Here is a 12,384-nt window from a genome sequence, read left to right on the forward strand (position 1 = left end):
AGGGAGGTTCATTACTTTTTTTGGGGGGGGGGGGGGGAGGGGTCGTCACAGCCTGAAATATTTTCAAAGGGGGTCCCAGAAAAAAAAGCTTGAGAACCCCTGATTTACAGGCATTACTCTGGTCACTGGATGGCATCCCCATTGTTCCATGACTATAACAGAAACATAATGAAAGTGATAAAAGAAGTGGGAAGTGAAAACAATATGAAATTTAAACTGTGCTCCCTAGTTAATCCCAAGAATTTATTAATACAAAGTTATAGAAAAAATTATTTAAATCAATAGCAGGTAAAAAGAAATGTCCTAATTAAGTTTTTAAATTTCTCCCACAAAGAAGTTATCTATTAAAAATCTTTCTAATGAAATAGTAGAATTATTATGTCTATTTAAAAAAGCAGAAAAAAGACTAAAGTTCCAACATTGGTTATTGTCAGAGAAATACCCTAGATCCACATTAAATTCAATCCTATGTAGTTCATTGTTTTTCTTTTAAGCATGGCTGCCAGTGAAGTGTTACAGTGAAATCTATTGAGAATAGATGGCTGGCAGCACAAATGGTTCAACCTTGCACTGTTTAAAACAGACAGATGTGAAGTGAAAGAAGCTATCATAAAAGCCAATGTCATTTCATACCTCCCCATTACTACACAGTGCATAGCAATTCAGTTGGAGGAGCTACTGTGTCCTGACCTGGGGCAGGGCAGTGGAGATACACAAGTCCTAACAATGCCTCTCATATCCATCAAAAGTCTGGGATACATTTCTCAGGCAAAATTCCTCCTATTGTCCTATGCTTCCCAGCCCTTTTGATTTATATCAATCTCACCCTCACATAATTCCCACAGAAGTTAGTATGTGCCTGGTTTGATATCAAGGCAAAATTCTGGCTATTAATAATGTAAGTGATTTTGGTTAATGCCATATAGTCAGTTATCCTCTTTCGCAAAAACTAAACATGGTGCCAACTCTCTAGTGCACCAAGATCCATTCAGAGAAGGAGGGAGTGGGCCAGTCTGTGGGTGAATTATAGTTCCCTAACTCTCAAGATGCTTCAGCTGAGCAGGAGTTAAAGTGGCCACTACGCTGCCATAACTTATAGCAGATAGTTATGGCCTGTAAGGGATCACAGGCTGATTAAGAACTGCAGGAGCAAAAGCACACAATGTCCTACTCCTCTGCACCAGGGAGGAGAGGGGAGTCAGCTGGCAAGGGAGCTGGCTACCCTAGTTTACATTAGCTCAGCACAACCAAGGGAATTCTCAAATGGTCGTCAACTGGGACCAGATTCCTGCTACTTTGCGCTGCCTGAGGGGCACAAAGCCACCAGAACAGGGGGCAAGAATCTGGCCTTATAATAGTATCTGGTGCTTATGAAGACAGCAAAAAGCTCCAGCTGATACCAGACATAGTACAAGAAGGCACTGTACAATATTCTCCACAGAATTCTGCCAATTCACCACAGTCCTGACACACAGCACCTCTGCTATTCCGGTCTTGGGCATCTGTGGAGGTTTGAGAATGCTTCCCTAGCAAATTGTGTAGTGGTCAGTAATCCATTAAGGACTATGACTAGACCAGAAGACTCATTTTCATTTGGGACCTAAATACGTTGGTGGCTCAATCCTTTAATCTTTGCTAAGGAAAAACTCCCATCAACTTCAATGAGAATTTCGCCTGAGTAAAGACTGCAAGATTATGACTTTAAAATGAAAATCTGAAAGGTCAGAGGTTAATGCCTTCATCTGAACAGCCAACTAGTCTTCACCTTAAACTTGAATTAGAAATTCCTCTAAGACACATCCTGTGAGTTTATACTTTTTTGTGGTAGACAGATTTAAGAAAAACCAAAATCCAACAAGTCACATGAAATAATATTTAAACTTTGTCTTGCCATTTTGAATTTCTTCCAGAACATTTTCATTCTCACCCATCATCTCATCTATGTTTCTAACCACAAAGAATTCCATCCTTTATACCATCCTACTACACTATGTGAAGGTCATCTGTTTATCATTAACTTCTTTAATAATTAATACTTTGGCTCATATTCATTAACGTAGCTTGTTTCCTCTGTTTAAAATACAATGCTATACACACTTGAGAAGCTGCTATGCTTTGATCAATGTATTTTTCAATGTACCAAATGTATTATTGATTGTTATCTTGGATGTGCCAATTAGAAGATTTCATTTTTGGTCTCAGATTAGAGAGAGAGTTCGTGAGAGAGAGAGAATACGCACACACACACCCCTATTCTTCCTCCCTCCCACTTATATACAGAGCCAAATGTACCTAGCTTCCTGGGGAGAGGGAAGGAGAAGCATTCCTCTTTCCCTTTGTTGTAGATTCTCCCCACCCATCTCGGGACAAAATATGAAGTAGTAATTAAATAGCAAGTGCAGGATGAAAGAAAATTAAAATTGCACATCTGTTAAAAGTAGTAAATTATTCTATATTTTAAATAGAGTTCTTCAATAGGGTTCAGGATCTTTAAAAAAAAATTATGGGTAGGTGTAATTGGATGCAGTTGCCTTAGGAACAGATGTTCAGTGCATAGCACTGAAAGAGTGTGCATAGCAGGCAAATAGGAAAACCTAAGTCTGGAGGGTGAAATCCTGGTTCCACTGAGATTAAGGCTAAAACTCCATTTAACTTCAGTAGAGCCACGATTTCACCCAAAGACTTTTCCACTCCTAAATTTATTTGCAATATTGTTCTTTGTATGAGAGTTTGGTAGGAAGGAATATTTTAACTTAAAGTGTTTCTGGCTCGGAAAGTTATCAGTGGGATGAAGGGGGTAAATGGCTTTTCATTTTCCCGTGTGCAGTAATTTCATCAAGAGAGGAAAAGTGCTTAGTGAATCATAAAACATTCGAGTTTACATTGTTTAGGAGGTTGCATTTCTGAAGCATTTATATTATATAGAGAAAGCACATTGCATTTTCTTGTAAAAAGCGTTATATGATGATGTAAAATAATGTGAAATACAGAAAGGAAGAACACTGTCTGGTACACAAGGGGAATTATAAAGCAATAGCAATATCAAAGCTTCCTGTAGAAAATATTATATAAAATCCTCTCCACATCCAGAGATTTCCGGGAGTAAGTACAAAATCCCTATCTTAGTTGCTGGAATTATTTCCAGTGAAATTTCTGGTACACATACCACGGACGGTTGAGGGTTTGCCTCTGTACAAAATTCAAAACCTAGTTCTGTTATAAGAAGTTCTGTATAGAAAATAGATTATTTCATGTTACTATGCTTTATTCCCCATTTTTATTACCATTTAGAGAAGTATTAATGCTTACAGAAGTTCAGGAATCACCAGAATGTACACGCTCTCCAGCGTAGTAAATAAGTTGGTATACATTTAGAATATTGCAGAAAATGCAGAACTAAAGTAATTACAGACATTAAAATGTATATGCCTGAATACACTAATATTTGAAACAACATTTATTTTAATCTGTGCTCCTGCATCAGCAACAGGAAGAAGCCTGATGATTTCAAAAGTAATGTAATTATAAATTGACTTTTCTTACTAATTATTTTGCTAACCACTTGATGCTCGGATTCTGCATTTCTTCCCCATGCAATCTGAATTTGGAAGAGCTGCAACTCAGGTTTTAACCTCCTGGGACACCACCAATCAGGCCTTCCAAACATATACAAAGAACTCCAATGAATAGGATTTGGGATGAGATTCTGTGTTGTGCCTCTAAGACATGCATACAAAACTTGCAGCCTGCAACGGGGCTAAAGTGGTTTTAAGTCATTTTTGTGCTCTCTTGATTCTGGGCTGATCTGCACTCACCTGGATAAACGGCAGCCCTGAGGACCTGCCCAAGTTACCGCAGCCTGCCTTATGGGTCACAGTTCTACCCAGAATCTACACAGTAATGCTTACTGTGGCCCTGTCCCCTACATTCGTGTCCCAGCACTCCCCCTACATCAGGGCTTCTTAAGGAGTCCTATGCTGTTTTTTAAAGTGCATGCACTAAGGGAACTCTTCCCGAGCTGGGAATCTGGGCTTTTAGAACCTCTTTACAACACTCTGACCCTTTTATCTGGTGAAAAAAGGCTGGAGTGGGGATAGACATTATGTAATTTCAAGTCTAATCGTTATGGCACCTCAATTCTTACGGCAATGGAGAGGACACATTTTCAGAAAGAAGCGATTTTTAAATTGACCAGATGAATCAATGAAAGCAAACTACAAGGAGCCAAAGGATAAAAAAGCAGTAGGAATTTACTTTACCTAACTTCATTGTAAAGGAAAACAAGCTGGAATAAAGTAAGACTGAACTGTTGGAAAAGAAGGTGTGTGAAGGAAAGTGGAGATGACTGGAACTGTTAAGTGCATCTATTTTCTAGAGCAGTGCTCCTCTGTGGTTTTGTCAGCTTGCCAAAATACCAAGGGGGACAAGTGGATGGGGAAGAACACCATAAAAACCAGCACTGTTGTATTTCAGCTCTCTTCATAGGCATAACCCAGGATATAATAAACGGATATTTGTACAAAGGAAATAAATTACTACTATTATTCCCAGACATGCATTCATTAACTAAATATTACAGGAGGTCTATGACTCCTGGGCTACATCCTCAGCTGCATCAGAGTAGCACTCAGCAGAACTGACAGGGACAAAGGTGGCTTGATACCACCTTTCTGACCATCTTCTTATCCTGGGACTAGTTTGGTCCCTTGAGCAAGCGGAGAAGTCTAAGGGCTGCTTTAACTTGTGCCAGATGTAAGAGTGCCCTACAGACCATTATGCTACTGTGACGCTAGGCCCGAAAAAGCCAAGCAACTTTGCAAGTTGCATGGCCCAACTCTGACCTTTCAAGATATATTATAGGAAAATACAATGGTAGTGAGAGTCATTCCTTATAAGTAGACTAGAGCTTTGATATGCAAGTGTATTGTTGGTAGTTATTTACATCTCTCTTGTCAAGAGGTTAGCAATGTAGATAAACTGCTTTCCTGTCTCTTACTGTTCTATTGAATAAGAGTTCAAAAGGAACATATGAACATTTAGATGGAACTTTGAATGTAACCGTACTATTGTTTGTATTTCTCTTTGAAGTTTAAGTAGGAAATACCTGTAAATGGCCAATTACCTTGTGCTAATGTAACTAGTTACGCATGTGCTCAGGACATAGGAGATGGTATTTCAGAGTTCCAAGTAATCATCTGTTAATTGTTCAAGGACATACCTGCTGTCAAGAAAATATAGGTCAGCCTGCATGGATCTATAAAAGACTCTAGTGGACTGATCCTTTTTATCTCAAATCTGTCCAAGCTTGTCAGGGAAAGTTTGGGTCGCAAGACTGAGATCCCATCACCAGCCTGGAATCACCCTGCTAATTCTCATGGGAGAATTTGAACAAACTTTGCACATAGACTATTTAGTCTTCATTTCTCTGGACTGGATTTCTAACAAAGAAGCTCTAAACAAGGACTGACGAACTCCAAGCAGTTTAGGTAATTTCAGAGACTTTGCAATTTGAGAACTTTGCAATTCAATTATCATCTCTACTTTGAAACTGACCTAAGAGCTTTATTTTCAGCTGTGTATGTATACTGACCTTTTAAGAGCCATTACTCTCTTTCCCTTTTTTTAAAATAAATGTTAGTTTAATTAATAAGCATTGGCTTTAAGAGTGTGTTTGGGTACGATCTGAACTGTTCATTGACCTGTTTGGTAATGTTATGATCCTTTGGGATTGGTAGAACTTTTTCACATATGATGGATAAAGTTTTTCAGTAATCCCTATCATATTTGACTTGGTGCTAGCCAAAGGGCTGGATAGTTTTAAAGGAACTGTATTTTGTCTACTGAATGATCAGTGAGGTCATCAGAACCTGTTTGCTGCTGGCTTGACATATCTTATGAAAGAAAAACCACCAGTATTTAGGGCTTTGCCTGCCCTATTCTTTGCAGTTTGCCCTGTTTAAGCTATCTGAGCACGGCTCCCCTGGAGGCCAACGTCACAGCTACTAAGAGATTTCTCAAGTGCAGCAGCTCTGCCTGATTGCTGCCCTGCTGTGAGCCCAACTTTGGCCCTGCACCATCTGAAGATTCGCACCTGGAAGAATCTTCAGAAATCTGATTATTCCAGCTATAAGGCTGCTTTGCACAATGGAACAAGAGTGGTATAAATTAGCCTTAACAGGGGCCAAGATGGGGACTCACGAGTGAAGTCTCTGCCCCCTTGTTCCTGTGCATTACAATAAAGTACATCTTCAATTATGTGACCACATACTGGATCTCAAATACAATAGAATATCACATATTTCCCACACATTTCAGTGCCGGTACCCTCCACATCTACATTGCTTTTTTTTAAAAGCAGTTTAATGAGTAACAAATGTACATTCAAAATGATTACAGAAAATGGCACAACCAAATTTGGAGTCCTTCACCAATGATAAACAAAGATGACAATAAATTTTGTCTACATGTGTTATGAAAATTAAGCATCTGATCATAATTCCTAATCTCTCCCCAAACACTACTTTGGTCAGAAAATGAATTTGACTACTACTCCATTTAAAGCAGACCTTTAATGTTTATAGTAATATTACATTGTTATGGATTTAACAAATTAACTAGACTGTTTTCAGACTTCAATTTTATGTTATATTATTTTATTGCCAGTGGGAAGGGAAGAGTTGCAAACTCCAATTAATACCATGCTTTAAGAGTGTTAACTTAGGCTCCGATCCTGCAAACACTTAGACATGTGCTTAACTTTATTACATAGAGTAATCCCATTGATTTCAGGATCAGGGCCTTAGAGGTATATTTTGCTAGCTTTCTGTGATGGAATATGTATTGATGTCACTGGTATTTTGCAAAAAAGTGACTGCAGGAAACATAAGGTCCCAAAATCTTGTTCAGTGGCTTGCTATATATAAATAGCACATTACAGAAGATATTAGATTTAATTAAAGCTGCATGAAGAAATGTATAAAGCACTTGATTTGTTTGTTAAAAATCAATGTCCATTCTGTAGATGAGAATTTAGTCCTCTTCTGTCCCTGAAAGTAAATACCACAAAATAAAAATATCTATTCAGATGTTTACTCAAAAATGGTAGTCCGCCAGAACTAAACACAGTTATTAAAATGTTGCTATGACAGCAAATAATTGAATTCATTTTTTAATGTGTGGTTAACAGGGATCAGTATCCTAACACTGTCTCTGTATTATTCTTTGTATTATTCCATCTCATTCCTTATGCACCCTAAGATCTTGTTTGCTTTTTTGACAGCAGCTGCACTTTGAGCAGAAGTCTTCATTGAACAGTTTACAGTGACATTCAGGTCCCTTTCCTGAATTGATATGGTTATATCAGAAATGATATTGCTATAACAGAAAACTTTGTAAGGTGTATCAGTAATTTAAATGTTTCCCCCCCCAATGTGCATTGCTTCACCTCTATAACATTACATCTAATTTGCCATTATTTTGCCTATTCACCTAGCTTGAGTGGGTCAATTTTCATTATAACAAAAGCCAGTCTTCTAGACAGTTTTTCATTTATGACCATTCTTTGCCTCTAACCCAGTGGTTCTCAACAGGGCCCAATCAGCACACAGCTGCAGCCCATGTGACATCCTCAGGGCTATACAGGTAGTATATATATTGTGTGGATGCGGCCCATGTAATACACAGAGAGCTGCATATGTGGCCCACACTGATAAATAGGTTGAAAACCACTGCTCTAACCCTGTGACCCCTTAGTTTCTTTAGTAGCCTCTTGGGAGATACCTTGTCAAAGGACTTCTGAAAGTCTAAATATATTAGATAATTTATAGGAGTCTAAATAATAAGATGAGACACTACTCACTATTATGAGCAACAGAAGTACAATCTGGCCCTGGATGCTAGACTTCCAGTAAACAACAACATGACTGGTAGGGGAGGTGGCTTAAAAAGGGAGTGAAGGGAGATGAAATTTGATTTATACATTCACAAGCTAAGAACTAGATCACCAACTAGTTTCCTAGAGAGCGCCTGCACTCAATTCATTATCCTCATTATTATTTATATGGTGCCAACAGTATCTACACTTCTTACAGACATACAAATGAGTAGATGAGTCAAAATAAAGGAGTTTTAAAAAATGTTTTCAGAGACTTAATATAAAACCAGCCTTCTAGTTTTGCTGATTGCTCTAACTTACATACATTCGGCCGCATCCCCAGCTGATGTAAATCAAAGTAGCACCATTGGAGTCATGCCAAACACCACTAGCTGGAGATGTAGATCATCTTGTCTACATTTCTGTCAACACAGTTTATAAAATATTTTTGTTGTTCTCTTTTTAAATTGTGAAATGGGTTCACATTATAGGTTAAATTATTCTGAGGGGCAGATTTTGAAAAAAAATCTGCAGAAAAGTTGTATATTTATTTCCCACCATTAGAATTTTAAGATGTCATTTATTTGGGGTTTTTGTTGTTGTAGAGAACACACTTTGAACGTAAAGTTTTGGCTCACAATTAACTCTTACAGTGGAGTTATAAATCTTAATAGGTCATAACTGAGCAGCTGAAATGACTTTTACTATTTCAGAAGAATCATCCACAGTAACTCACCCTGAATTCAATTGGGCTATTAGTCGTGGTGTCAGATAGAAGCATTAATATCCAACTCAGAAGTTGGCACCCATACATGGTCTGATCACAGAATCCAATAAATTTGCATAGATGACTGGTCCAAATGAAGTTTATGGGACTACTCTTAAAGAAATGTACAACTCCCTGTGAGTAAGATCTGCAAAATTAGACCCCTAAGTAATAACCATAGAAAAAAATATAGTAAACTGGTTTTATGCAAAAACTATTATGACCTTATCTGCTAATGCATATTCTAACATCCAGCAATAAATGTTTTAATGAGCTGCTGGTGGCTCATAAAAAACCAGAAAAACACAGTATAGCATTTTTTTGTATCTTTCCCCTTTATTATTAAGTGCCTTGGCAATCAGGATGAATGCATTAGAAATGCATATATTGAACAGTTAGTAAGAAGCAACAGCACAAAGACTTCTCTCAAAACCAGTTTTCCATCTAAATCATGATCCTCTAGTAGAATAATATTTTTCCAATAGAAAATTGTGATGTCATGAACCATATCATCACACAAACAGTATTATGACTTCTGCACAAGACCAAATGAATTCTTAACAACTGTTACTACATGTAGCCATCTTTTCTAATGATGGACAATGGCAGACAAATGTTATACAGTACAAATATTTCCAATAGATGTATTAAAGCTTTTCAAGATATCACCTCCTTTGTAAACAGCTTATGAAGAGAAACCCCTATATATGCTATACACCCCTATACACTAGGATAAGCATCTCAAAGTTTATGAGCTTATGAGCATGCAAACAGGAAGCTGTGTTGGGTATGTTAAGACACATATTTTAACTCAGGTAAAAGGTTAATTACTGTGGAAACACAATGATCCTTCAAGATAGTAGGGAGAGGATATTGAATAATGTATTACCTTAAAAAACAAATACAGGTTTAAAAAGCCCCAGTGCACTCAAGCAATTGTCATAAATAAGCTGATCGTTATACTTCACTTATTGCCTCAGCAATACAAAGAGAGCAATGTTTTTAATAGTGAATTTAACACCAAATCACTCAGTCTAATTTTAGTAAAAAATGAATACCATATGTGCTAAATCCTTTAGCAGAGAATGAAAGCATTTCTTTAAATCTTTCTACAGTTAGACATTTGAATAGTGATTAAATATTTTCATATAAAAGATGCAAACTTTAACCTACATGTAATGTAATGATTTACTTAATGATGTTATGCCACAGCAACCATTTGTAACAGTCACATTTGTCTTGAGTTCCAGCACTAACTGAAATCCTTTCCCCGCCCCCCATTACAAAAGCTAACGTTTTCTATAACCACCAGCCTTTTTCCAAATAAGGAAAGCGTTCAAATGATTAAATCTCACACAAATCAGTTTTGAACTGATCACCCTGCCACCAGCTAGTGCCACATCCAACACAATCACAGAATGTGGGCAAGTTTTCCCACTGCTGAGCATTGCATTCACTATCTGTCTTATCTGAGACAAATGTCAACATGCAAAGCAGCAGTTCATAAAGTAAAAATAGTCAAGCCTCCCTACTAAGGGAAGGAGAATATTTCAGAGGAAACTACAACATTGACAAAGATGATATGATCCAGTTTGGGGAAGAGGAGAGCGATAAATAAAACGAGGCAATGAATTTCCATCCCTCCAAACAGGTGGGACATTGAAGTAGCAATGTGAGGGTTTGCGATAGAAAAGGGAAGACAGGGTTAAATCCAGAGCGCCTGGCCCAAACCCTCTAGGCAGCTTGAGAAGAAGCTGCAGCTGCTGCAGACAAAGTTGACGGGGGAGGGGAGGAGGGTTGCTACTGCTGGTGAGAAGAGAAGGAATAAACAAGGGACTTACTTTTGTAGCTGGCAGCCCAGGGCTGATAGCCATAATACCCTGTAATCCGGAGAATCCTTTCCTCGATGGAAGTAAGTCCCACGGAAGCACTGTTGAGATCTTCCACGGATCGGGACCATTTCAAATCCTCTTTGATCGCCTCATCCACCACCAGGTATTTGAGCTGCCGCAGCTGGGGGCTGATGTCTGACAGCCTCCTGGGGCTGACATCTGGAGATCTCCTCATGCCACTGGAAAGGCAGGCAAGGGACAGGAACACAGAGGGATAACAGCTGAAGCGAGGGAGGGCAGGAGGTGCAGGGAGCTGAGCAGAGGTGATGGGCGCTGACCTTGCAAAGGGAGGGGGAGCCCCCCTTTCACCTCCACAATAAGTGGAAGGGGGCAAGGAGGAGCTGGGCACTGCCCAGGCGAAGCCCTCCTCTTTCAGCCACTGTCCCTTCGGAAAGGGGTAAAGATGCGGAGCACGGCCCCTACAAAGCAGCTGATCCCCCAGCCGAGGAGGCTCCAGGGGAAGTTTAGCCCAGCCTAAAGCACCCGAAGAAGAACTCCCCTGCCCAGGTGCGCAGCCTGGGGCTCCTGACTCCCGGCCTCCCAGGGAGACGGGGAGAAGCGGTACTGGGAGGGCAACAAGAGTGGAACCCCCCCCCCCCACACACACACCGGGATCGACCCTGAGATCCTTCCCCAGCCCCCGCCAGGGAACCCCAGCGGGAGAGGAGCCCGGACAGCACAGCGGGGCGCTGCAGGTCCCGGCTCCCCTTCCCTGTGCCACACAAGGGAGCCCCCCTGGCACTCCGGGGGTGCTACTCACATGGTGATGGTCTTGCCCCTCGCTGTGCCGTTGGGAAACTCCCGGATCCCCATAGGGAAGAGCAGGGCTGGAGTGGGGGCTCCCAGACTTCAGGAAAGGTGCAGCCGGGGGCTGGCACCGGCCGATCCGACGGAAGAAGAAGGGGCAGGTGCCGGGGCTGCACGCGCGGCAGAGGGGCTGCCGGGGAAGCGGGGAGTGAAGTGCCCAGATTGCCGCTGCCGCTGCCGCAGGTGCGTCTCCTGTCCCCAGCGGAGGCCAGGTGCGGGCGGGCTGCAGTCTGCTGCTGCCGCGGAGCGTGCGGTGGCAGCGGTGGGTGGAGGGAAGGGCTCCTCGCCGGCTCCCTGGGCTGGGCTGGGCTGCTTTCCCCACGCTCCTCCGGCAGGGGGAGCCGGGCAGCCCCGGTCCCGACTTTCTCTCCGCCCCCCACCGCCGCCTCTGGCCGTCTCGCTCGCTTCCCGCCGGGCAGCGCCGCCGCTGCGAGGGCGAAAGGAGAGGCGGTCGGGGCGTGGCCGGGAAGGGGGCTGGCGAGCACCGGCAGCTGCTCCTGGAAGCTCGGCTGCAGGGCAAGGTTAGCGACGCCGTGCTCCTCTGCGGCGCTGCGCCCTGCAAGCTCCCTGGGCACTTACCCTCCCTGGGCTTCAGCCTGGCTGAAACCCGGCCGGTAACAGCTGGGTTTGCAGAGCGTTTCATAAAAACCAGAAGGCGCTGCCTGGAGACTTGGCCCTTATCTAGCACCTTCCAGCCCAGGAGCTCAAAGCACTTGCCACACGATCCTGAGCTAAAGTGCAACAACCCCACTGATGCAGGCAGGAATTATTATCCACTTTTTGCGTAGGAGGAGATGGAGGAACAGAGGTCCAGCTCCTCAAAGATAGGTAGGTGCCTAATTCCCATTGATTTCAAGGGGAATTAGGCACCTAAATACCCTTTGAAGATCAGGGCCTGAGAGTTTAAGATAATTGCTCAAATTGCCACACCTGGTCTGCATTACAGGGGAGATTAGAGGCCAGATCTGCTGGCTTCTAGCGCCATGATTTAACCACAAGAACACAAACCGTTTGGGGGCAGGGACTGTCTGTTTGAGCAGGGCACA

The 12,384-nt window shown here is 41.7% G+C and overlaps 1 protein-coding gene across 1 annotated transcript in view; it reads right to left on the reverse strand.

The window, feature by feature from the left end:
* The window catches only part of SLC35F3 (solute carrier family 35 member F3), a 218,042-nt gene extending 206,173 nt beyond the window's left edge, over window positions 1-11,869 (reverse strand). The window contains exons 1-2 of the mRNA XM_067535829.1: window positions 11,292-11,869; window positions 10,481-10,710 (exon numbers count right to left, since the gene is read on the reverse strand). Of these exons, the coding sequence (XP_067391930.1) occupies window positions 10,481-10,710; window positions 11,292-11,344 (283 nt within the window). The 5' untranslated portion in view covers window positions 11,345-11,869. The remainder of the gene's footprint in view (window positions 1-10,480; window positions 10,711-11,291) is intronic.
* Window positions 11,870-12,384: the final 515 nt, after the last annotated feature.

The sequence above is a fragment of the Emydura macquarii genome, unplaced genomic scaffold (assembly GCF_026122565.2).
Source record: "Emydura macquarii macquarii isolate MOO-44397 ecotype Brisbane River unplaced genomic scaffold, CSIRO-AGI_Emac_v2 contig_3517, whole genome shotgun sequence".
NCBI lineage: Eukaryota > Metazoa > Chordata > Testudines > Chelidae > Emydura > Emydura macquarii.